The 27,192-nt window shown below is 34.8% G+C and overlaps 1 protein-coding gene across 5 annotated transcripts in view; it reads right to left on the bottom strand.

Moving 5' to 3' along the window:
* The window catches only part of BBS9 (Bardet-Biedl syndrome 9), a 441,850-nt gene that overhangs the window by 330,303 nt on the left and 84,355 nt on the right, over positions 1 to 27,192 (bottom strand). For all 5 annotated transcript variants that reach the window (XM_078440712.2, XM_078440700.2, XM_078440701.2 and 2 more), the window contains exon 6: positions 2,063 to 2,237. In XM_078440712.2, the coding sequence (XP_078296838.2) occupies positions 2,063 to 2,237 (175 nt within the window). The remainder of the gene's footprint in view (positions 1 to 2,062; positions 2,238 to 27,192) is intronic.

Below are 27,192 nucleotides of genomic sequence, written 5' to 3'. Positions count from 1 at the left end.
CACAGTTCCCCCAAATCAGTAAGAATTTCTAGCAAAAACGATCATTGGTTTTCATACGGTCATTTTCGTACTTCATTTCTACTATGAATTATTCTTTTAAAAATATTCATAATAACACTTGTATTTCTTGCCAGTATTCTTCCTATGTCACATATTTTTTATAAAAATCATTCCATATACGCATCTTTGTATCTGGCTTTTTTCACTCATACTGTACTCTATTATTTTTAATTCAGGGATAGTCACAACAATTAATCAGCATTTTCTATGGGGTGGCAACTTGACATACATTCAATCCTTTTAACAAGCTTGTCAAAATAGCCATTATTCCCACAACTTCATGGGCAATTAATCTTTGACAAAGCAGAAAAGAATGTCCAATGGGAAAAAGTCTCTTCAACAAATAGTGTTGGGAAAACTAGAGAGTAACATGCAAAAGAAACTGGGCCACTTTCTTACATCATACACAAAAATAAATTCAAAATAGACTAAAGACCTAAATGTGAGGACTGAGACCATAAAAATTCTAGAAGAGAACAAAGGCAGTAACCTTTTTGACATCAGCTGTAGCAACTTCTTTCTAGATATGTCTCCTGAGGCAAAGGAAACAATAGCAAAAATCAACTATTGGGACTACATCAAAATAAAAAGCTTCTGCACAGCAAAGGAAACGATCAACAAACTAAAGGGCAACCTACAAAACGGATGAAGGTATTTGCAAATAACATATACGATAGGCTTAGTATCCAAAATATATAAAGAACTTATAAAACTCAACCTTCAAAAAACAAATAATCCAATTACAAAATGAGAAGATGTGAACAGACATTTCTCCACAGAATACCTACAGATGGCCAACAGACACGTGAAAAGATATTCATCATCACTTACCATCAGGGAAATGCAAATCAAAACTACAATGAAATATCACCTCACGTCTATCAAAATGGCTAAAATCAACAACACAATAAACAAAAGGTGTTGACAAGGATGTGGAGCAAAAGGTACCCTCTTGCACTGTTGGTGGGAATGCCAACTGGAGCACCCACTCTGGAAAACAGTATGGAGGTTTCTCAAAAAGTCAAAAGAAATTTATAAAGGTTAAAAATAGAACTATGCTATGATCCAGCAATCATACTACTGGATATTTACTCAAAGAATACAAAGACACTAATGCAAAGGGATACATACACCCTATGTTTATAGCAGAATCATTTACAATATGCAAGATATCAAAGCAGCCCAAGTGTTCATCTTTTGATGAATGAATAAAAAAGATACAGTATGTATATGTGTGTGTGTGTGTGTGTGTGTGTGTGTGTGTAGAGAGAGAGATGTACAATGGAATATTATTCAGCCATTAAAAAGAACGGAATCTTGCCATTTGCAATGGCATGGATGGAGCTAAAGAGTAAAATGCTAAGTGAAATAAGTCAGAGAAAGACAAAAATACCATATGACTTCACTCATATGCAGAATTTAAGAAACAAAACAAATGAGCAGAGGGAAAAAAGAGAGAGACAAATCAAGAAACAGGCTCTTAATTACAGAGAACAAACTGATGGTTACCAGAGGGGAGTGAGGTTGGGGGACAGGTTAAATAGGTGATGGGGATTAAGGAGTACACTTGTGATGAGCACTGCGTGATGCATGAATTGTTGAATCACTATATTATATACCTGAAACTAACATAATACTGTATGTTAACCACCTGGAATTATAAGAAAAACTTTAAAAGCCAAAAAAATAAATAAATAAATAGCCATTATTATCCCCTTTACAGCCAGGATAAGGACACTGACCATCAAACAGCTGCTCATAGCAAAATGAGGATTCCAGTTCAGGTCGACCTCTCTCCAAATCCTTTATCAATCTCTACACTATACTGCCTGTCAAATATTTTACAACATATAAATGATATCCTCTAAATCACCACAATTACAATTTTATCAAAGAAACTAGTCTTTTTTTAATATTCAGCTTTTTGTAAAAAAAAAAAAAAATTAATCAGCAATATACACACCAAAAGTCATGATTCCAAAGATTCAACATCCAAACTTACTTGTAACTTTCCACTTGTCGACAGGAAGAGACAGTAATGAAGGAATCAGTACGAGAACTGTAAGCAAGAGGCCCAGGTAAAAGAGAACCAGGGAGAAATCTCCCAAAAGCATAGCTTTCCTGTTCAAACACCATCAGCATCCCGTCCATAGACTGGATACAAATTAAATCTCGACCTAAAGAAAAATTAGAGGAAATTAGGTGACCTTTTTATAATGGTTTTCATTTATCACTATCCATCACAAATATGTCATAGTTAATTTATCCCCAGGGTCAATACAAGCAGCTTAAATTTTAAATTACAAACTGATAAAGCTATCAGATTACTATATATCAGTATATATACATTTCCCAACTTTTAAATTATTCAGATGTCTATAATTTTAAGTATACTTATTTTCACTTACTATAATGCTAAAATCTCTACCTCAAGATAGATAACCTCTAAGAAAAATCATGACCCTTGTAAGATATCATTTTTTCCAAAATCAGAAATAAAACTGTTCAGCAGAGGCTACTTCTCTTCTTCATAGGTCAATCTCATACTTTCAAATGACTTAGGCATCAGTTAAACACAACAGACCAAATCCACAGACATGTATTAGGCACTAGTTGTACACAAATCACAGTGTTAACTACTACTAGAAATGAAAAATACTAATATTGAAAAATACCATTCACTGATTGAATTGTTTCCTGCCCTAGAAACAGGCAAAATATCTATAAAATACATATCAAATAACTCAAAAAAGACTAACAGTCTGGGCTCAGTCTGTGCTCCGAGTAGGAGCAATTACTAGCCCTATCCATCTGAAAAAGAGAAATGTCGTATTATAAGGTATTAGGAGTTATTAAATGGATTTAATATACTTTGGTATTGCTCAGTCATTTGCCAAAAAAAAAAAAAAAAAAAAAAAACTTGTGCCAGAGATGCTGTTTCCTCTAGTAGCCATTCTTTTGATACCTGAATTATCACTAGACACATGGCCATGCAGCACACAAGCTTACTTTCCTATTTCAGATACAAGTCTATTATAGATATAATTATATGATTATGTTCTTGCCAGTGAGATAGGAGCAGAGGTGATATGTACAACATCCAGATATGCCCTTAAAAGGACTGAGTATACACTTCTCTCTGCTGTTCCCAGCATGATGGTGGGGCTGGAATAGCTATCTTGGCCTCACAGAAAGAAGCCACATATTGAAGATAACAGACTCCTCCCCCTCCCCACCACCACTACAGCCCTGGACCACTTTATCTCCTTATCTTTCTTATTTCTTATTTAAACCATCATTAATTTTGCATCTTTGTTAATGCATTCAAATGTCTGTATTGTAAATAACACAGAACTTACCTGAACCTAAAGATCCATCAGCATTGCTGACTCTTAAAATTTAGTTTCATTTGATTGGATCCTGGTACCAAAAAACAACCAGGTATAGAAGACATTGGAACAACTGGGGAAATTGGAATATGACCACATGTTAAAAAAAAAAATTAGGAACTGTTAAGTTTCTTAAGTGTGATCATGGTATTATGATTATGAAAGAGAACGTTCTTTATTGGGAGATATATGCTATAATATTTATGAGTGAAGTAGCACAAGATCTGTACCTTACTTTTAAGTGGTTCGTTAGAAAACATCTGTGTGTGTATACACATGCATATATACATTGACAACTATTGACTCTAGATGGTGGAAATATGGTGTTCATGTTACTTTTTCTGGAATTCAAATTTCTTCACAATAAAAATATAGACAAACAAAATACAGCGTTTAAATATATACCTTTTGTATATAAATGCACTTTCTTAACAATCAGAGAGGGAACTGAACATTAGTGAATTGAGTGGGACCGGGGAGGAGAACAATAAATTTAATCTTAGTAAGTCAAGAATCAGAGAGACAAAAAAAAAAAAAAAAAAAAAAGGAATCAAAGAGACAAAAGAAATCCAATCAATAAAAAATTTATGCAATGACTCTGACCTTTGATGGCGAATATTACTGTAGCCAAAATGTATTCTTGATGCCTGTATTATTAAAGAATATGAGGTCAGAGTATGTGTATTTCCAAGTAGAAGTGCCAACAAAATTTGAATTCATTTCAGTATGTTGAATGTCACTGAACTACAAATCTTCAGACTCCCAAAGACCTAAAAGAAGTGGTCCTTATAATGTGGGTTCCAAGACCACCAGCATCAGCATCATCTTGGAAATGCAAATTCTAGGGCTCCTCTCTAGCTCTACTAAATCAGAAACTCTAGTGATAGGGTCCAACAATTCTAGGTTTTACCAAGCCCTAGAGGCTATCTGATGCATGCTAAAGTTTGATAACCACTGCCTTAGCATGGTAAAACAAAGAGCTAGAGCTTGAAAAAAACCTGAGCCCCACAGAAAACTTGGCTCCTTAGCATGGCACTATATGAAGTCTTATTTCCTGAAATTCTAGCAATATAGAAGAGAGTGTTTATACTGTAATGTCCACATGGGCTGCCTCCAGAGTCAGATAATCTGGGCTTTGAGTCTAACTCCACCAATTATTAGCTGTGGGCTCCGGCTCAAGTTTCCCTATCTGCAAGATGGCACACCTACCTTAGTTAGCTTTTGTGAGAATTAAATGAAGTAATGGATGAAAACTAAATCCAGCAGGTGGCAAATACTCCATCACATTATAACTTTATAAGTATTTTCTAAGTCTCATACTACATGTGTATTAATGTTTAACTACCTGCTGATTCCCACATACATCATAATGGTGTATGGTTCCTTGATTTTGCTTATATTATGACCTTTCCCAAAAAAATTCTTACATTTATTCTCCTGGTCTAATGAACATCTGCTGGCAGCCTCTTGGTCATCCATTCTCCTCTCCTCCTATCTCTAGTCATGAGATATGAAGAAGACTGACTATATTCTAAGCTTGACAATAGGCCCTGGCTTACCAATTAGTGTCTCACTAGTCACAGTGATTGGTTCAGGGATAGGTATAATTTACAGCTAAAATTAACTTACTGGGTTTAGCTAGAACTAGAGAAAAACGTACTCTTCCCCCTGAGGAATATGTGAGGAAGATAAAAGTCTCAAATCACAGAGGTCATTTGGCTTTTGCAAAGGAACAATTAAGAGAAGGCCATGGAAGACACGTTTGAGCCACAGTATCAGGTCTCACTTGGAGCCAAACCTACCTGGGAACATTTCAGGGAATAAATTCCATAAATACTGAAGCCACCTTGAGCCACTCTGTCCCTGAATCAAGTCAATCAACCCATTTGTCCTCTGAGAGACATCACAACATTAGGCTCATCTCTTTCCCCCTCAACCACCCTCCACGTGTGATCCCATCCTCACCTCCATCTTACAACTAATCATCAATTGAAATGATCTGTTTTTGTGTTTCTTGTTCACCCTAAACTAAACGCAAAGGCAGGAGCCATGTCTTACTCATCTTTGTAAATCCAACGGCGATAAAATGCCTGGCACATAACAGATGCACTAATAAATGTCTCTTAAACTGAAGTAAGCTAGGCAAAATAATTTATTCATCTAAAGTTCAGATTGGCTGAGATTTTATTCTATGTGTTTCACATACTGCATTTGAAGTATGTGAAAAATGCTTTATTTATTACAATCCTGGCTGCTGAATTTAGAAAAATGTAGGGATCAATCCAAAACATTACTCAAAAATAAATAAATAAATCCTTCAAATCGCTGCTTTGGAAGCCACTTCAGAATACATACCAAAGGCTCCCCTTACAGATAATGGGAACAGAAAGAACAGTCCAGAGAAGCCATGAAAGTTTTGTAGTTCTGATAAAACACAGCCAACAGGAAGCCTTCATAAAAGCGATAGGATTTCAGGAGCTATTTAAATGACCTAGCCCTGAACTGTACTCAAAGAGTCCTTACCACATGCTCAGTATTCTATTAGGAGCTGTAAGAAATATAGAACAACAGGAATAAAAATTACTATTGACATTTACTGAGCACCTGTTCTATTCCTTCCTTTGTACTAAACATTTACCCAGCAAATTAGCTATAATCTTTAATAACTCCAAAAGGTGAACAACAGTCCCATTTGACATGAGAAGACTGAAAAGCACAGAGCTTAAATAATTTGCCTCATGCCAAAGAGTGAGAAAATGACAGAGCTAGGACTCAAATGAAATCTCACTCTGTTATATCTTACATGTTCCCAAGGAGGCTCCATTATACCACACTAGATCCATTTTAAAAATTAACATAAGCTAACATATAAAATCGAAGTGATGTGAAACAGACTAAGTACTACAGACCATCAAAGAGCTTCATTACAGTGAGTCTAAGAAAGATTTCATGAGGTAGGATGTATCCCTAGACTGAGAAGGATAGGGATAATGAAGAGCATTCAAAGGTATGAGTAGAGAAAGTTTTGGGGAGGGAAAAGGAACATACTAGAAGACGCAGAAGCAATTAGACTTGACCTAGTGCAAGGCAACAAGTTTTACCAACAGGGCATGAAACATAAAAGCAAGCAGTAGATTGAAAAGATGACAATATCTTAAAGATGCTTCCTCAAAAATGATGACTTAATTATACAGAGAAAAATAAAATTGCTTTTAAAGTTGAAATAATTAGGAAGGTTGGAGATTTCATCAGAACTTAAAATCTGGATATTTATCCTATTGATCTTTAACCATGATGAGAAAAAACTAACCATTGTGATTTCAAACCTTATTTGCGAGATCTGGGAAAGGGTTGAGAAAGGACTTGGCAAAATCATTTTGAAAGGGTATTAAAAATCATTCTCTTTTCATTTTCAAAGGCAAAGAAAAATTTCGTGTCTGTGGGGATGGGGAGATGGAGGCACGAAAGTTCTATTATGGCAGCCTTGCAAAATGAACACAATAAATACTGTGTTTCATTTCCTGGTGTTAAAATATCATGTAGCCAAGGCTTTAACATGATGCACAAACATGTTGGACTGACTGTTTAATTAACAGTTTTCTCTACTAAATTATAATCTATTCATTAAAGTGGTGTATAGCACTGTGTGTGCATGCATGCGTGCATGTGTGTGTGTCCCCATGCTCACAAGTTCTTTTTACCATGCATGACCCAGAGCACTTTCCATCATTCACTATTATAGCAACAAGGGCCCCATGGTGGGCAGTCCTGAACACCATTTCCTCCATTTCTCTGCTGTCTTTTTCTTCCTGTGGAATCTACACAGCAAAGTAGAATGGCATACATAAAAGAAGACTACCATTACTCAGCATGCTACATGTTTTCTGAATCTCTCTATGCTCATATTTCTTTTACGCATTGAGTAAAAATACAAGTGAAGAAATGCAAACGTGACCTGTGGCCAAGCATATATTGCACTTCAGTGTGCAGCTGTCAAAAATACTTGATCTTTCTCCAAGCCTGAAAAACACATGAAAAACAGCTGTATAGGTAGTCAAAAAGGCAGACAGGAAACATCAAGAGACTGATACATAAGAACAGAAGAGTCCAACAGTCTGTGGAACTTCCGCTTGCTCCTTTTACACATGCACACACGGAAAAATTTTTGTTGTTGTTGTTACAGAAAAACTGAAACACTAACTCATTAATCTTTATTGCAAATCTAACTCAAAAATCATACAACATGCTTGCTATGAGCAAGGACATAAAAATGTTAAGGGTAGAATTTCAACAGATACTGACCTAAAAACAAATGGTGGGTGCATTTCTAGGGCTTGCAGGATTTTAAAAAAAATTTTAATGTTTATTTTTGAGACAGAGAGAGACAGAGTATGAGCAGGGGAGAGGCAGAAAGAGAGGGAGACACAGAATCTGAAGCAGGCTCCAGGCTCTGGGCTGTCAGCACAGCGCCCGACATGAGGCTCGAACCCACGAACTGTGAGATCATGACCTGAGCTGAAGTCAGACACTCAGCCGACTGAACCAACCAGGAGCCCCTAGAGTTTGCAGGATTTTAAATTCACCATTAAATATCATTTTTGTACTTTTTTTTATTTTAACCTGTTTTATTTTTTATTTCTTAAAGCATTTTTGTACTTTTTAATTCATATCATCATATAAATAAAACTACCATAATTTTGAAATACATGATACTATTTGATTATGCTTAATAACTAATAATTGGCAATTAATTGAATGAAAGAATAGCTAGCTTCTTTCTTATTACTCTCTCCCTCATATTTTTTTATTTGAGCATTCTAAAAGCAATTAGTGTCTGATAATAATGTAATATTCAAGGAGATTCTAAGTTTAAAACCTTAGTTATATATAAATAAATAAAATTTAAAGCCCTAACCAAACAGAGGAAATCAACAAATAGAACACATGTGTTGAGCTAAATAGCTAATATTTTTAAATATGTACCAGGGAAAAATTACACAAATTCTCAACTATTATTTAAGAGTTTCCCCCAATAAATAACTTCATGAGACTAATTACTTTAAGACTCAAGAAAATAAAAGTTGAGTCTACATACTAACTCTTCCTATGAACTTGCCTTTTGACATTTTAATGTGTCTCATTTTAATAGGTACTTTAATAGCCTTACAAAGACCACTAGTGTGTGTTCGACCAAGCTATTTATCACAATTTTCCCCTTAAACTGTGAACAAGTTTAATAACATATTATAACGAAATTACAACCATTCGTTAAATTAGCATTATATGTGATGGATTCAATATGAATGCAATGTTAGAGTTTAAATGAAGGCCCTAAACATTATATTATCACTTGCATAAGATATTGGGTGAATTACTTTGTCCAATGTAATGATCATGAAAGGTCTGATAACATTCTCCAGAACTCACATTCATTGAACAAATTCCACAAACATTCACTGTTACACCTAGTACATGCTAGGAGAGCCACAGCTGCCACCCTCAGAAAGGTCAGTGAATATGGGAGTTAACCAGTTAAATATTATAATTATGTAAGAACAGAGGCATATTAGACTAAGTTAACAGGCAATGCAACTTGATTAACAGCGTCTGGAAGAATCAAGAAACGCCTCAAAACAGAGATAACACCTGGGTCTTGCAGGTTGAGAAAGTTTGCCAGACCATCAGAGAAACAAAAGCAGAGAGGGCACACTGCACAGACACATGGATCATAAGAGAACTACCTTGGGAGAGGAGTGAGAACAGTGAACTCTGGGGGAGGGTGTTAGGTGGAGGGAGACTGCTGATGAATACGGCAGGGATGCTCATCAGAACTGATGGCAAAGTCACAACCACAACTTGAGACCAGAGTTGCTGCATCCTTATTTTAGCCCTGAAAGCTCTGCCAGTTTCCTTACTGTAAAGTAGTGGTATGAAAAGATTATATGATGTTGCTATAAGGTAAAATACAATGAAAATATATAGCACCTGATCCTGATAAGCATTCATTAAGTGGTAAGTAAGTAATATTATTGGATTGCCCTCTTCCTTACAGACCAAATCATGTGAAAAAAAACCTTTAAGCTGAGAGGAAAAAGGTGCTTCAGAGCAAAAAGGACAAGTTTAATGTAAGAAGGAGTACTCAATCAGAAAATTATCCTTTTTGTCAAAGCAAAGGGTCTTTAAGAATTTAAGAACTATGGAAAATCTTTCAAAGCTTAGGTCTGTGTGAACTACTGGCTATTCAAGATGATTTTTTGCCTATTTTAAGTTTACTTTCCCCAAAACAGCAATTCCCCTCACATTAAAATCTCTAAACAAATGTACTCTGAGTGTGAAGGACTCCTGGGTGGCGCAGTCGGTTGGGCATCCGACTTCAGCTCAGGTCATGATCTCGCGGTCCGTGAGTTTGAGCCCCGCGTTGGTCTCTGTGCTGACAGCTCAGAGCCTGGAGCCTGTTTCGGATTCTGTGTCTCCCCCTCTCTCTGCCCCTCCCATGCTCATGCTCTGTCTCTCTCTGTCTCTATGTCTCTCAATAACAAATACACGTTAAAAAAAATTTTTTTTTAATGAAAAAGAAAAGAAACGTATTATGAGTGTGCCAGAAAGCCCTATCTGGGAATGCACTGCCCCTGCCTCCGCATCCTTCCCCCAACACACACATATCTATAATCTTCCCTCACTTCTTTTATTAACGTTTTATGCAGGATTACCCTGAGTGACATAAGAAACACAAGACAGATGATGTCATACAGGATGCTTCTTAGCAGCATTCTTTTCTTCTCTCTCATAAAAAAAAAAAAAAAAACAAAAAAAAAAAACAAAAAAAAAACTTAAAGAATATAATGTTGAGGGTATAAAATTTTTAAGTAACTAGTTTCAAAGTGAGGTAGATGTCTCAAGGTAATTCCTGTCAGTCATGATAGGAAACCAAAAACCAAAAGAAAATACTAACAAACAGAAAACATTTTAAATACCTCTTCATTTTGTACAAATATTCTTCATTTGCAATATTATTCATTCCATAGAGCAATAACCCCAAAAGCTAAGCATTTGCTTTTTATATATTGTTAACGCTCTTAATCCTAAAATCATGAGTGTATCCAAAGAAAGAACAAAAAAACTATAGAGTACACTAGAGTCAGTCAAGCCAATTAAATTAGGTTGTGAAAAAAATAACTAAAGGCAAGAAATTCCCAGCTGAGGTTCAGCTTCATCTAAACTCATACAATTTTTAAAAAGTAAATAAAAAAGAATTAGGGATAAAGACAACGGTAACTTTAAATTTCCTGAACTGTCAATTCTTATCACAAAGTTTGGTGTGCCATTTAACCATTGTTTGGTCTAATAAATTTCCTTGGATTCTTCTAAAAGAAGCAGTTAAAATACCTTATCTTTAATAAAACTCATAAAAACAAATATACCAAAGCCATCATCTTAATATACATATACAATCATGTTATCAACCCATTCAAAAGCTTCAAAGGTACTCCAGTGTCTCCAGAAATAAGTATAAATTAAAAAGCAGGAAATCCAAAAAAACTCTTTAATGTGTCTGCCAAATGAACTTTGACTACTCCCTCTCATCCAGTCCCAACCACCAAACACTTCAGGTAACATAAGCCTGCCCTAAATGTCCTTATGCATTTGTTAGTGTAGTTCAATTAATCTCAGGTGTCACTCTCTTCCTTAACATCACAAAATCCTTCTACACATCCTCTATCTCAGGACACATCCCCATCACTTCGAGGCCTTCTCCAATCCCCTCTAGGCATAAATAACCCAGTCTCCCTCTATCCTCAGTGCATTCTGCATCACTCACTATTAATACTAACAATATTTTTCCTGGTGATATGGTGAAATTCAGCATCTCTCTCTCCCATATCCAACTTCCATAAACGAAGCATAAAATATGCTTGAAGATATTTTACTTTCATTATCTAGCTCACAGTATTGAGACTAATCCCTTATATGTTGGGACCCAAAACATCTGTTCAAATCAACTAAACCATCACAAAATTAAAAACCCATGTCAGACTGTAGTACTAGGTACCAGGATGCCAATGATCCTCAAGTGGGCCAAGATATTTAACAATATCACCATATTCACAAGAAAACACCTTAAGATCTGGCAGTATGCATTATTTACCACATCTCCCTACCCCAAACAGTCCCTAGTATATAGTAGAGTTCAACAGCTCAATAAATATTTGAATGAATGAATGAATGAATGAATGGTGCCAAAGTAAAAATGGCATAGTAAAGGCCCTGAAATAGTTTTAATATGTGACATTTAATAATTGGAATTCTAGGGGCACCTGAGTGGCTCAGTCGGTTAAGCATCTGACTCTTGGTTTTGGCTCAAGCCGTAATCTCACAGTTCATGGGGTCGAGCCCCACATCGGGGTCTATGCTGATGTACAAAGCCTGCTTGGGATTCTCACACTCTCTCCCTCTCTCTGCCCCTCTCCCACTTGCACACTCTCTTCCTCAAAATAAATAAATATTTAAATAAATAATAATAATTGGAATTCTAAATTATTTTTTTTATTTTTTTAGTGTTTATTTATTTTGAGAGAGAGAGACAGAGCATGAACAGGGTAGGGTCAGAGAGAGGGAGACACAGAATCTGAAGTAGACTCCAGGCTCTGCACTGTCAGCACAGAGCCTGATGCAGGTCTCAAATTCACAAACTGTGAGATCATGACCTGAGCTGAAGTCGGATGCTTGACCAACTGAGCCACCCAGGTGCCCCCAGAATTCTAAATTATTTTAGGTCTTAGTACTATGGTAAAAAATCACAGTACTCATTGTATGTCCAACATTAGATATACTAAGAAATATTGAAGAAAGAGAAAAGATTAAAGATAACTTAGCTCCTAAGAAAGAGAAACTCTAGGGGTGCCTGGGTGGGTCAGTCAGGCATCTGACTCTTGATTTCAGCTCAGATCATAATCTCGCAGTTTTGGGTTCAAGCCCCAAGTCAGACTCTGCACTAATAGTGCACTGTTAGAGCAGAGCCTGCTTAGATTCTCTCTCTCCCTCTCCCTCCGCCCCTTCCCTGCTTGTGCACACGTGCACACTCTCCCTAAATAAATAAACAAACACACTTAAAAAAAAAAAAAAAAAAAAAAAAGGAAAACTCTAATGGAAAGGCACAGGAAATAAAGGTAGGGTTGAGAGGACCCCAAAAGGAAAATATGTAAATGAATGTGAAAAACACTCAACTATAGAGAATTGGGGAAGCCCAAAGAGGATACCAAAGGAATAGAATGATCTTTGGATCCATCAGTATTTCATAAATCTCTAACTTCAAAAACATACACAGATTAAGTCCTAAAGTTTTAGTAATTATTAGAATTCTGTGTACAAAGTCTTTTTCTGGGTAATATGAAACAAGGGATTGTTACCAGAGGAAAAGTACCCAAAAAAGGATAGTAAATAGGAGACTCTCTGGCTATTACCTATTCCCAGAGCTGGATTGTATATCATAAAACAACAAATTGGAAAAAGTATCAAATGCAGATTAAAGTATTAGCGGAAAGAGCAATGATTTTGAACAACAAAAAAACAAAAAAATGATAAGGTTTTGGATCCTGACTCTGACACAACCTAGATATGTGGCTTTGACTACTTTGCTTAATTCAGTCTGTTTCTTCAAATAGGCAAAATAAACCTTATCACAACCTCTGTACCTCATTGGGTTGCTATGAATATTAAAGGGAACATATGCCAAATACCCAGTTTAGCATCTGCAACATGGTAGGAATTATGTCAGTCTTAATCCCAAAATTTGCATGCTAAAAAATCATAATAATAATAATAATAATAATTTGTTTTTAAAAACTAACTTTCCTTAGTATCTACACTTATCTATATCTCAGATAGTTTAGCCATTAAGTCTCACTTCCTAGATACAAAAGGGTAGAAAACACCTCAGGGGAAAATTAGGACAAAAGGTGACCAGGAAGTTGGAAATGGTTCAGTTCAGAAATCCCAATCTCTATTTGTGAAACTACTTGCTAAAAACAGTGATTCCAGGTTCTTGAATTTCACTGATCATCATAGATTGTCAACCTTGTGAACTGCCCAATCAGAAGATTTTTTTAAAAAACAGAAACCGTTACCACGAACATTTTTCTATTAAGACAATACAGGGGCACCTGGATGGCTCAGTCGGTTAAGCGTCCGACTTCAGCTTGCGGTTTGTGAGTTTGAACCCTGCATCGGGCGCTGTGCTGACAGCGCAGAGCCTGGAGCCTGCTTCAGATTCTGTCTCTCCTCTTCTCTCTGCCCCTCCCCTGCTCATGCTCTGTCTCTCAATAATAATAAATAAACATTAAAAATTTTTTTAAAAAGACAATATAATACAAATAAGTAGGAGGTACAAAATGAGAAAATGTTAGCACTAAGTACAGCCTTTAACTGAGCAATTTTTTAGCTCTATAAAAAATTTAGTTCATTAGCTATTTTTCTCATTGCCTTAAAATCATTCAAAACTTTAACACAGGATAGTACTTGAGAACGACTATTTTATCCAAGCATTAACCACTTTTAAAGAACTTCCCACACTAGCACTTAACAGCCGCTATTGTAAAGAACTCAGAAAAACAAGCACAAAACGTTTTTCCTTTACAAGAACAAAGGAAAAACTTGTTCCAAAACCTATTAAGGCCTAGGTGAGGAAACAAGCATTTTCCAAAGACATTTTGGCTTTTTATAATCTCACCACTATCAGGCTTCTGGAATCCATAAGTGAGGCAAAGGCTCCCTCTGCTGACAAGTAGAAAAGAATCTAATCCTATCAAAAGGCAATTGACTTTTTAAAAATCTTCCCAACATTGACTGGATATTGCATGCTCTTACTAGTTTTTTTAATCAAAGACTAATTTTTACTCTATGCCCTAAAACACTGGAATATAACACCATCTGATATGAACATGAAAGAGATGTATAACTAGGTAACACTGAATATTTCAATAAATCTTTCTAAACCAGCTTTCAAATTTCTTGGTTTCTGCTCTATACTCTAAAGGTTAACTGAACTGTAACGTCATACAAAGAGGATATTAAACAAAGAAAGATAAAGAATTGAGGGTCTCAAGAGGTTATATGGAAAAAAGGAAGCAGTGTATGAATTCATTGATGACCTCTCATAGAAATCTCATTAAATTAATAGGAGCAAATTAAAAACTTCAAAATCAACAATGATAGCAGTTTACAAGTGCTGACACATAGATAATTAGCATATCCAACTTTAGCAACTATTCTGTAACTAGGGAAGATCAAGAACTATCCTTCTCATGTCACTGTGGACAGACTAAAGGCTCAAGAAAGTTCAATGATTTGTTAGGGACGTACAGCTGAGAAGTAGCAGGGCAGGAACACAACCCTATAAATCTAATCTCTAGTCTTTTTCCTCCAAGAGAAAACTAAGCAAAAAGTAGTACTCTAATGACATAATCTCTAAATCCCTCTGTGATTACAAATTCAACATGGCCTATTATCACAACTGCACTTTGTACGCTTATAACTTTCGTCACATTTAAATACAAAATGTCAATTATTTCACTTTGGCAGACAAAGCTTGATATAACCACTTGCTGTTTCTTTGATATAGTATCTTCCTTCACTCTTGTCTTATTTACAAAAGAACTGCTTGCAAAGATAAATAAAATTAAATTATTAAGTATATGAGAGTAACAGATAAAACCCTGATTTTCCCATTAAATTATTGAATAAAACGTTTGTTAAAAACAGTATTTTTAAGCACATCAATACGCTGCCCAAAAAAAAAAAAAGAAAAAGAAAAAGAAACAAAGAAAAAAGAAATAAAATTCAGAAGCCAAACAGTAAATGAAAGTGAGAACCGAAAAAGGTAAACAGAGCCTGTGGGCATTTTCCTAAACTAGATAACTTTCAGCTTCAGTTTTCAAGGTCTCAAATGACATATGGTAAAGGAGAAAAACCTTGGCGCCCACTCTATGTAGGGAATCTAATTGATCCTGTATATTATCTCCCTCCCCGCAGTAGAAAGCTAAAACCACACAGGGCTCTACCCTCAATGTAAGGAGAACTTAGAAATAGCATTCCCCTCAAGCCAAAGAGAAAGCAAAATAAAATGCACATCTAAAAACCTGGAATCAGATGAAGGAAAAAAAAATCTCTCCTAAGAATTCATAACCCCCAGCCTGATCTTAATGTGGGTTTTCAGACCAAATTCACTCTATTGGCTTGCCCAAGAAGCCTTAATCTATGAATTTAGTATAAAGGGATCCTGGGTTAACAGAACAACCAAGTACCTGACAAAAGAAAACTGAAATCTCTGAATGAACACACCAATCATTCCCATGGATAAAGTTCCAAAGAATATGACCTTACAGGCAAAATCACAATATACAAGGAATTGAAGGCAGTGAGAGCAAAAGACAGCAAAAATAATAGAGAACACTATCAGAACAATGAAGACTTCATATACTAAAATTATAAACAGAAAATATAAAAATACTACATTTTATATTTAAAGAAATAGAAACAGATAGTAAAAATGTGCTTAAGGGACTTATCAATGACCAAGCAGATTTTTTAATAAACTTTGAAAAATAAAAAATATAATAATTAGACTTAACAAAGTTAACAGAACTCCAAAAGTAGTTTCAACAGAAATTAGTCTCTAAATAGCAGTGATTTAGGAAACAAGAAAATAAAGAAATAATCTAAAATGCACTAATGAGAAACACAGAGATAGAAATGCAAGTGAACTTAAGAGACATAAACAGTAGAGGAAGATGGGCCAACATATACCTACTTGGATTTCCATTAGGAGACACTGGAGAGAATACGGAAGAGGCAATACTCCAAGAAATAATGACAGAGGTCTTTCCTGAACTGTTGAAAGGCACCAATCCTAAAATCTAGTTTTAAGCCAAATAAATTCTAATTAGGAGGAGTAAAAATAAATCCCCCCTTAGATACCCAATAGAGAAACTGCAGGACACAAAGACAAAGACTCTCTTAAAAGCAATGGAGAGAACAGACTGATTAGCAAAAGAATAACAGCTAGACTGAAAACTAACTTAACACCAGTGGAAGCCAGAAAAGCAGAATATCTCTTGTGTAACAGGGAAAAAAAAAAAAGCATTATATACCCAGCCTTCCCTTCATCTACCCCCCAAAATTTTAATGTAATAAAACAAAGATTCCATTCACAATAGTTACCAAAGCAATATACCCTTAAAACAGATCGTCATTAACATGGCATCTTTTCCTTAATAGCACTTGTGATTTTAAACCTATTTTTATGATTATCTACTTAATGTTTCTCTCTCCAAATTTAATGAGACCACAGATCTCTACATTTGACTCACCACTGTATCCATACCATCCACCAGGGTGCTTAGCATATAAAGGGAAGGAAGGAAGGAAGGAAGGAAGGAAGGAAGGAAGGAAGGAAGGAAGGAAAGGAGAGAGCGGGAGGAGGAAGAGACGGAGGGGAGAGAGGAGCCGGGAGGGGAGGGGGAGAAAGATAAAAAAAAGGAAGGAGGCAGGGAGGATCTAACCAACAAATTAATAACTAAAAGAGATAGAAAGTACAATTTGTACTAAACAACATGAAAGGTCACCTAAATAAATAGTAAGACACATTATATTCCTGGATGGGAAGAATCAATATAATAAACATGTCAGTTATGCACTAAAATAATCTATAGAATCTACCCTATGACCCAGCAATAGCACTGCTAGGAATTTACCCAAGGGATACAGGAGTGCTGATGCATAGGGGCACTTGTACCCCAATGTTTATAGCAGTACTTTCAACAATAGCTGAATTATGGAAAGAACCTAAATGTCCATCAACTGATGAATGGATAAAGAAGTTGTGGTTTATATACACAATGGAATACTACTTGGCAATGAGAAAGAATGAAATATGGCCTTTTGTACCAACGTGGATGGAACTGGAGAGTATTATGCTAAGTGAAATAAGTCATACAGACAAAGACAGGTACCATGTTTTCACTCTTACTTGGATCCTGAGAAACTTAACAGAAGACCATGGTGGAGGGGAAGGGAAAAAAAAAGTTACAGAGACGGAAGGAGGCAAACCATAAGAGACTCTTAAAAACTGAGAATAAACTGAGGGTTGATGGGGGGTGGGAGGGAGGGGAAAGTGGGTGATGGGCACTGAGGAGGTCACCTGTTGGGATGAGCACTGGGTGTTGTATGAAAATGAATGACAATAAATTTCATATTAATAAATTTAAAAATCAATCAATCAATAAAATAATCTATAGATTTAATACAATGCCAAACAAAATTCTAGCTTGATTTTTTTCATGGAACTCAATAAACTATTTTTTAAACTTGAGGCAGAAGTGGGGCGCCTGGGTGGCTCAGTCAGTTGAGCGTTCGACTGTGGCTAAGGTCATGATCTCACAGTCCGAGGGTTCGAGCCCCGTGTCGGGCTCTGTGCTGACAGCTCAGAGACTGGAACCAACTTTGGATTCTGTGTCTCTATCTCTCTCTGCCCCTCCCCCGCTCATATTCGTGTCTCTCTCTCTGTCTCTCAAAAAAGAATAAATGTAAAAAAAAAAAAAAAATTAACGAGTCAGAAGTGAAAAACAGCAAAAATAAGCCACACATTTTTAATTTTTTTAACGTTTATTTATTTTTGAGAGACAGAGACAGATCATGAGTGGGTAACGGGCAGAGAGAGGGAGACAGAGTATCCGAAGCAGGCTCCAGGCTCTAAGCTGTCAAAGCAGGGCCCGATGTAGGGCCTGAACTCACAAACTGTGAGCTTAACCAACTGAGCCACCCAGGCACCCCTTTTTTTTGTTGTTATTTTTTTTAAGCTATAAATTTTTTCAAACAAGAGCAATGAAGAATGGTTAGCCCTCCCACACATCAAAACATACTATATGTTAACTTTTTTCAAATATGGTATTGGCACTCCTTATAGATACAATATTTATAGACAAATAAACCAAGGACAAAGAATAGGGCCTAAGAACAAATTAATGACTATATAGGAATTTAGCATATGAGAAAAGTGGCATTCCAAATTTAAAAAAAAAAATTATAAATGGTGCTTGAACAACAAGATATAATTTGAGAACAAAAATAAAATGAGTTCCAGAGTTTATCAAAAATGTAACAAATAAATCTGGATGGTCATCATTTTCTCAAAAAGAAAAATGTATGCTAGCTACTCTCCACTACTCTTACTAATGCTCACTTTTGCTCATTAAGCAACTTTGTTTTGAGTATAAAATTTCTAGTATTTCTCTTTCTCTACTGATTTTTGTGATGCTAAAATGTTCTCTTTTTTGTTTCTATTTTTATTAAGAAATAATATTTGAAAATTGTTAGGAGAACAGATCCTGAGTTCTCATCACAAGGAAAAAAATGTTTTGTTTCTATATGCACAAAAAGATGTCAATTAAACTTATTTTAGTAATCATTTCATAATATATGTAAGTCAAATAATTTATGCTGTATACTTTAAACTTATACAGTACTGTATGTCTTGTTTATTTTTGCTTTGTTGCCTTTCCTCTTGGTGTCAAATCCAAAAAATCATTGCCAACACTTCTATCAAAGAACTTATATCCTATGTTTTCTTCTAGGAGTTTTATGGTTTCAGGTCTTACAGTCAAGTCTTTATCCATTTGGAGTTGATTTTTGTATGGTATAAGACATTTTTTTGCATATGACAATCAGTTTTTCCAACACTATTTATTGAAGAGATTATCCTTTCGTCAGTTGCATTCGTGGCTCCTTTGTCATAAATTAATTTCTGAGTCTCTATTTTGTTCCATTGATCTATGTATCTATTTTTATGCCAATGACATATTGTTTTCATTACTATAGATTTCTGACGTAGTTTGAAATCAGAAAGTATGATACTCCTAGCTTTGTTCTTCTTTTTCAAGACTGCTGGCTACTCAGGATCTTTTGTAGATCCATACACATTTTAATCTGACCACAGAATTTTTAAAAGCAAAATATTAGAAAAAATTCCACCAAAAGAGCTATATCATAAAATACTCTATAATCATTCAGAATTATATACAGTAGAACATTTATTGACTTAGTAAATACTCATGATATTGTTAACTGAGAAAAAGATCTTAAAAGAATAAATACAAATGTCCATCAACTGATGAATGGATAAAGAAGATGTGAATATATATAACAAAATACTACTCAGCAATCAAAAAGAATGAAATCTTGGGGCGCCTGGGTGGCTCAGTCGGTTAAGCGTCGGACTTTGGCTCAGGTCACGATCTCGCGGTATGTGAGTTTGAGCCCCGCGTCGGGCTCTGTGCTGACTGCTCAGAGCCTGGAGCCTGTTTCAGATTCTGTATATGTCTCTCTCTCTCTGACCCTCCCCTGTTCATGCTCTGTCTCTCTCTGTCTCAAAAATATGTAAACATTAAAAAAAAAAAATTAAAAAAAAGAAAAATAGAAAGATTTGAATAAGCATTAATTACTGAGTAGCTTACTTAGAAAGAACTGATACATTTCTTTTCACAGAGTAAAAAGTCAACAAAGGTCAGAAAATAAGTCTTAACATTGTTATTTCTCTAAAAGATGATAAATACGCTGAGGGCCATCAAGAGTAGAATAACTATGCTTCAAACTTCCAGCACCTCAAGACAAGACTAGGTTCAAAATTAATCAGCAGGAAACATTATGCAATGACTTCTATTGTTCATTATCATATCAGCTTTATGTATGTTACTCTCATATCTCCAGCCATGTGGAAAGATCCTTGGGGAAGGAATAACAATCATTCAAAAGATATTTGTCTCACTGAATCTTGTTACATTTTTCATCCCTGCCAATTTGCTATGGTTTTCCTTCAGTAGGAAACCCATGACTCTTCCAGAACTCTTCCATGACTCAAATGGGCTTTCAGTGAGAAGGTTAATTAAAGCGATTATTAAAGGATGTACTAGATAAATGTGGTAAATGAGAGGAAACTTCTATGCTCTGCTTATTTGATCAAATTCTCTGCAAACTTTCATCCTAGCTCAGCCAACTGCTTCTGCTCTCCACAGTAAGTTCAATACATAGAGCTGAACTCCTAAGTGAAACAAAATATAAATGCTACTAAAATACATGTCGCAGTGAGTTCAATCATATAGTCACCTGTGAACGTTACTCTGAATCTGTATATCAAAGTAGAGTGTGTGGATGCAAAAAAAAAAAGTGTCCACAACAGTAAATTTTGGAAGAAATCTTGATGGCTAAATAAATTATGAAATATCTATGTACAGAATTCCATGAAGCTCATATAAGAACAAGGTAAGTCTATTGTGTTTGGACATGGAAAGATGTCCATGTAAATGAAATGAGCAATTTACAAACTTATACACAGTGATCCCATTGACATTAAACAAAAACAAATATGTTTGTATGCTCATTGAACAAGGTATGCCAGTGCAAGGTTGCTCAGCAAACTATTTACCCTTGGAGAAGAGTGAAATTTCATAGGCGGCAAGCAAATAAAAAAGGGGCTTTCAGTTCTTATTCTTTCTTTTACGAGAATGTATCAGTTTTGGGGGCGCCTGGGTGGCTCAGTCAGTTAAGCGTCCAACTTCAGCTCAGGTCATGATCTCATGGTTCGTGAGTTCGAGCCCGTGTTGGGCTCTGTGCTGGCAGCTCAGAGCCTGGAGCCTGCTTCAGATTCTGTGTCTCCCTCTCTCTCTGCCCCTCCCCCAGTCATGCGCACGCACGCTCTCTCTCTCTCTCTCTCTCTCTCTTTAAAATAAACATTAAAAATTTTTTAAAAAGAATATATCAGTTTTATGTTTTAATATATATAAAGAATTACAAATAAGTTTATAAAAAGGTTATAAAAAGAAAAACATTAAAAGCAATATATAGAGAGATTAACTATGATTTTTATGTATGCATAAAACATGAATTCTATGCCATTAAAAATGATGTACATTTATATTTATATTTATATTTATATTTATATTTATATTTATTGACATGGAAAGACAGAATTTATAACACAAAAAAGCTAGGACTGGACAGTATAGCTCATATGTATATAAATTAATCTATAAAATCAATTAATAAGCACAATTAGTCATAAAACTTAGTATTAACCCACTCATGTAACTGTTTTTTATTAATTTAACTATATTTATTATTTATAAATAATTACAAGGAAAAATACTCCTTACAGCAATTTTATTACACTATGTAAAAGAACTATAAATCTAAAGTTCATGAATAAGTAATTGCTAATAGTTTATAATCACACAAAGTAAAATGAAAAATAAAATTGTATATATGTATACACTATGTATCTATATGGCCAAGTGCCAACTATTTCAGGTAAAGAACATTAAGAGTCAGAAATGTCCAGGTGAGCACCTCTGCTTTTCCACTTCACTTCCTGTATATGTACACACAATCTGTTACTTTGTATACATCAGTGCACAAATGTTTCCATCTCCAGTCATGTATAGACTTTAAAAGACCAATCAATTTTGTCAAGGATAAAAAAGTTGCCAGTAAAGCCAAGAATTTGGCTGTCCTTCCAACAGAAGCTGCTGCATTCTAATGGACCTTTATAAAAATGCATAAAATAAGCATTATAATGAAAGAAAATGCCACAAAACTATTAAAATGATGAGTTTAAATCTTTTTAATGCACCATGGGCAGTCAACAGGTTTTTTTAAATCCTGAGGCCCAAATGTACTGTAAGGTTTATAAGAGAAAACTCAACTCCCAAGTTTTAAATTCTCATTGCTTAAAAGTAATAATAAATTCCCTAGTGAAACACTGGGCCCTGGCTTTAATTACAAGTAAATGTGCTAAGATTGCTACCTCCTACTGAAGAAAGTCAAGTCCTTCATGATCTACCTCCAGTGGACTTTCAAAAGATCTCAGATCTGAATCCTGTCTTAAAGAAAGAGGAAGGAGAAAAGAAAAATATTTATTCTCATGTGGAAAGGTAAGCAAAGTCACTTAACCTCCTCAATGCTGCCTAATGCAAAATTCTCATTCTCCAAAAAAGTAAAACATACTCTTGTTTGCGTCCATGTTCTGAGAGAACTAGTAAAATCCTTTGGCATAGTAAAATACTTGATGGCATTCCTCTAAGAAAATATTAAAATGTACTTGTCACATGTCGAATTTAAAACCAAAATATATCAGCAATGACAAAATCAAGGAGAAAAAAAGATTACATTATAAAACCACTACTTTTATTATCATCCATTCACACGAATTCCTCTGATAATACCATGAATATAAAAAAAAATTAGTATTTCCCAAGAACTTTATTTTTTCTCTATTCCCTTGAGATTGCCATTATATTTAAACCCTGAAATCTTCAAACCTTTTAATATGTATACACACACACACACACACACACACATTTTTTCACATGTGTATGTGTATATACTCACACACATATACACAATATACACAGATACACAGAATTCTGACTGCCAATTTCCTTATCTGTAGGATGGGAAAAGTATCTACTTTGCAGGTTGTTAGAAAAATTAAATGGAAACAGATGAAGGCACATGGCAGAATACCCAATCATAACTACAGCCTGAAGTCAAAAATAATGTTTGTTTTTCTTAGCCTTTGGAAAAACAATAGAAATTTCGAAGTTAACAGTCTTGATTTAAAAATATCTTTAACAAAAGAAAAAAATCTGTAGTTTTCCTTCTTAAATCAAATACACTCTCCATCTAAGATATTTTAATGGTTCTCTATTGACTTTACATTTTGGGATGCCAGTTATATAATACCAGAAGCTTTCTTAAGGAAAAAAAAAAGATGGCTGGTCTAACAAAAACATAAATGTATAAAACACAAATGTTGTTCCTCTTATAGAAAGTATCTATCTTTAATATCACACAAAATAAAATAGGCCATTAGTCAATAAATCTCTACTGACTCCAAAAAAAGATAGCAAAAAGTCAATAATGAGAGCTCCCCTTTCCTAGATAAAATAAATAACATACAACCTTGAACAGATTATTTGAAACTAATAAAAATCTATTTGCAACCTGGTAACATTTTACTAACTACTGAAATTAGTCAAAATTGCTGCAGTACATTCTAACAGAAAATAATAAAAGCAAAAATAAATATTTCAGCAGCATCATTAACCACCTAAACTATCAACGCCAAGATCCAGATTTAACCTATAAGATTACTTCAGTTTTCCAGATAATGTCTCACTTCTCAATCCCCTCTACTTCTCCAATAGACATGGCATGCATCATTGAGGGAAATTTCTAATTGTTAAATTCTGTTGCAAGTTTAAGTCAATGAACAAATGCTTCTTCTAACAAAATTCAATAACCATAATAGAATTATGGATTTAACATGGAAAGTCCTGAAAGCATTTTCTAAACAGATGAATTGTTTGAATTACTACTTTCCTTAGATTTCCCTACACATTTTTTCAATTATATACCAGACTATGGCTTCTGTTCAAACCTAGATTTTATTGTTTATAAAATTAGAAACAGATACAGATATATATAGAAACATATAGACACACACATAGGTAAACATAGGCACCTAGGCTATATATTATATATGAACAGTTGAAAGTTCTATGTGCTATATAAGAAGGTACTTTACACACATATGAGGAAGTTAATGTCAATCTCTCAAATGGATAATTCATTCACAAACAAGCCTTTTTTAATGTCACAGATATCCTCAATACATGCTATCAAAATTATTTACACAACTCAGTCAAAATCAAGTTAATTTTTTTTTAGTGGTACTGTATTTATTTTAACGTTTATTTATTATTGAGAGACACAGCGTGAGCAGGGGAGGGAGGGAGGGAGGGAGGGAGAGAGAGAGAGAGAGAGACACAGAATCCCAACCAGACTCCAGGCTCTGAGCTGTCAGCACAGAGCCTGACGGGGGGCTCGAACTCACAAACAGCGAGATCATGACCTGAGCCGAAGTCGGACGCCCAACTGACTGAGCCGCCCAGGCACCCCGTCAAAATCAAGTTAAATGAAAATACTAGTGAGCTCTAGCACCTTTATTATATTTAAAAATCAAGAACTATTTATAGTCATTGCTGTTCATTTTTAACCTAGAAAGGGAGATTCTATTTTAATCTAGTTTCTCTAACAGTTCACCAAAATCACTCTGCATTTTTATCAATACTTGATTTACAACTACATATTTTGATTTATATCTAAATTTTAGGATTAAGGGTGATTTATATTTTATTCTTAATAATTTTCCGTGTTCCTCTAAACTGTCTTCAAATTACAGATGACCTCTGTAATTTAAAAAAGAAGTAATTTTAAAGCAATTTTAAAACACTTGAATATGAAACATAAATCAAAATGCTTGTTATTGGTCATTCTCTCAAAAGAAAATGTGCAATACCAAAGGGGTAACCTATGAATTTAATAGTTGTCATAGTTTGTCAAAAGTAACATATATTAAATTCTAATTCAGATCTAAGAGTTGTAATAGAAGAATGAAAGAGGAGTATAACCAACAAGAGAAAGGATGAAAACGATATGATCATTTCATTGATACAGAAAAATCATTAGATAAAGTACAATATTCATTCATGATAAAAACCCTCAACAAAGCAAGCTTAGAGGGAACATACCTCAACATAATAAAGGCCATAAATGAAAAACCCACAGCTAAAATTATATTCAATGGGGAAAAACTGAGAGCCTTTCCCCTAAGGTGAGGAACAAGACAAGGATGTCCACTCTCACCACTTTTATTGAACATAGTACTGGAAGTCCTATACACAGCAATCAGAAAGAAAAAGGCACAAAAGGCATCTAAATTGATAAGGGAGAAGGAAAACTTTCACTATTTACAGATGATATAATAATATACATAGAAACCCTAAAGATTCCACCAGAAAACTACTACAACTGATAAATTAGTTCAGTAAGGTCACAGAATACAAAATCTATATACAGAAATCCATAGCATTTCTACACACTAATAATGAAGCAGGAGAAAGAGATTAAGAAAACAATCCCATTTACAACTATACCAAAAATAATAAATACCTAGGAATAAACTTAACCAAGGAGGTAAAAGATCTTTACTCTGAAATCTATAAAACGGTGATGGAAGAAATTTAAAAAAACACATACAAATGGAAGAATATCCCATGCTCATGGATTGCAAGAACAAATATTATTAAAATGACCATAATACCCAAAGCAATCTACAGCTTTAATGTAATCCCTATCAAAATACCAACAGCATTGTTCACAGAACTATAAAAAATAATCTTAAAATCTGTATGGAACCACAAAAGACCCCAAATAGCTGAAGCAATCTTGAAAAAAAATGACAAAACTGGAAATATCACAATCCCAGATTTCAAGTTATACTGCAAAGCTGTAGTAATCAAAACAGTATGGTACTGGCTCAAATACAGACACACAGATTAAAAAAACAGAACAGAGTCCAGAAATAAACTCACAATTATATAGTCAATTAATCTTCAACAAAGGAAGTAAGAAAATATAATGGGGGGAAAAAAGTATCTTCAACAAATGGTGTTAGGAAAATTGGACAACTACATTCAAAAGAATGAAATAAACCCAAAGTGGATAAAGGACCTAAAAGCGAGACCTGCAGGGCACCTTCATGGCTCAGTCAGTTAAGCATCCAACTCTTGATTTCAGCTCAAGTCATAATCTCACACTTCTCCCCCTTTCTCTACCCCTTCCCCACTTACTCATATGTTTGCTCTCTTTCTCTGTCTCTCTCAAAACAAACAAACATACATACATACATACATACATACATACATACATACATACATAAATATGAGATCTGAAACCTAAAAATCCTAGAAAAGAACACAGGCAGTAACTTCTCTGACACTGGCCATAGCAACATTTTTCTAGATATGCCTCCTGTGAAAAGGGAAAAAAAGTAAAAATAAACTATTGGGACTACATCAAAATAAGAAGCTTCTGCACAGCAAAGGAGAATCAACAAAAATAAAACAATCAACAAAACTAAATGACAACCTACTGAAGATAGGGAGAATAAATTTGCTAATGACATATCTGATAAAGGATTAGTATCCAAAATATGTAAAGAACTTATACAACTCAACACCCAAAAAACAAATAATCCAATTAAAAAATGGGCAAAAGACATGAACAGATATTTCTCCAAAGAAGATATACAGATGGTCAACAGACACATGGAAAGATACTCAACATCATTCAACATTAGAGAAATGCAAATCAAAACCATTATGAAATATCACCTCACAACTGTCAGAATGGCTAAAATCAAAATCACAAGAAACAAGTGTTGGCAAGGATATGGAGAAAAAGGAGCCCTCTTGCACTGTTGGTGGGAAGGCAAACTGGTGCAGCTACTAGAGAAAAAAGTATGGAGGTTCCTCAAAAAATTAAAAATAGAACTACCATATGATTCACTAACTCCACTACTGGGTATTTACCCAAAGAATATGAAAATATTAATTCAAAAAGATATATGCATCCCTATGTTTATTATAGCATTATTTACAATAGCCAAAATATGTAAACAGCTCAAGTGTCCATCAATAGATGAATGGATAAAGAAGATGTGTGTGTGTATATGTATACACATACACAATGGAATATTATTCAGCCATGAAAAAGAATGAAATCTTGCCATTTCTAATAACATGGATGGATCTAGAAAGTATAATGCTAAACAAACTATGTCAGAGAAAGGCAA

This window comes from Panthera onca, chromosome A2 (genome assembly GCF_046562875.1).
Source record: "Panthera onca isolate mPanOnc1 chromosome A2, mPanOnc1 haplotype 2, whole genome shotgun sequence".
NCBI lineage: Eukaryota > Metazoa > Chordata > Mammalia > Carnivora > Felidae > Panthera > Panthera onca.
Note: the sequence above shows the minus strand (reverse complement) of the source record. Positions and strands in the feature narration are given on the sequence as shown.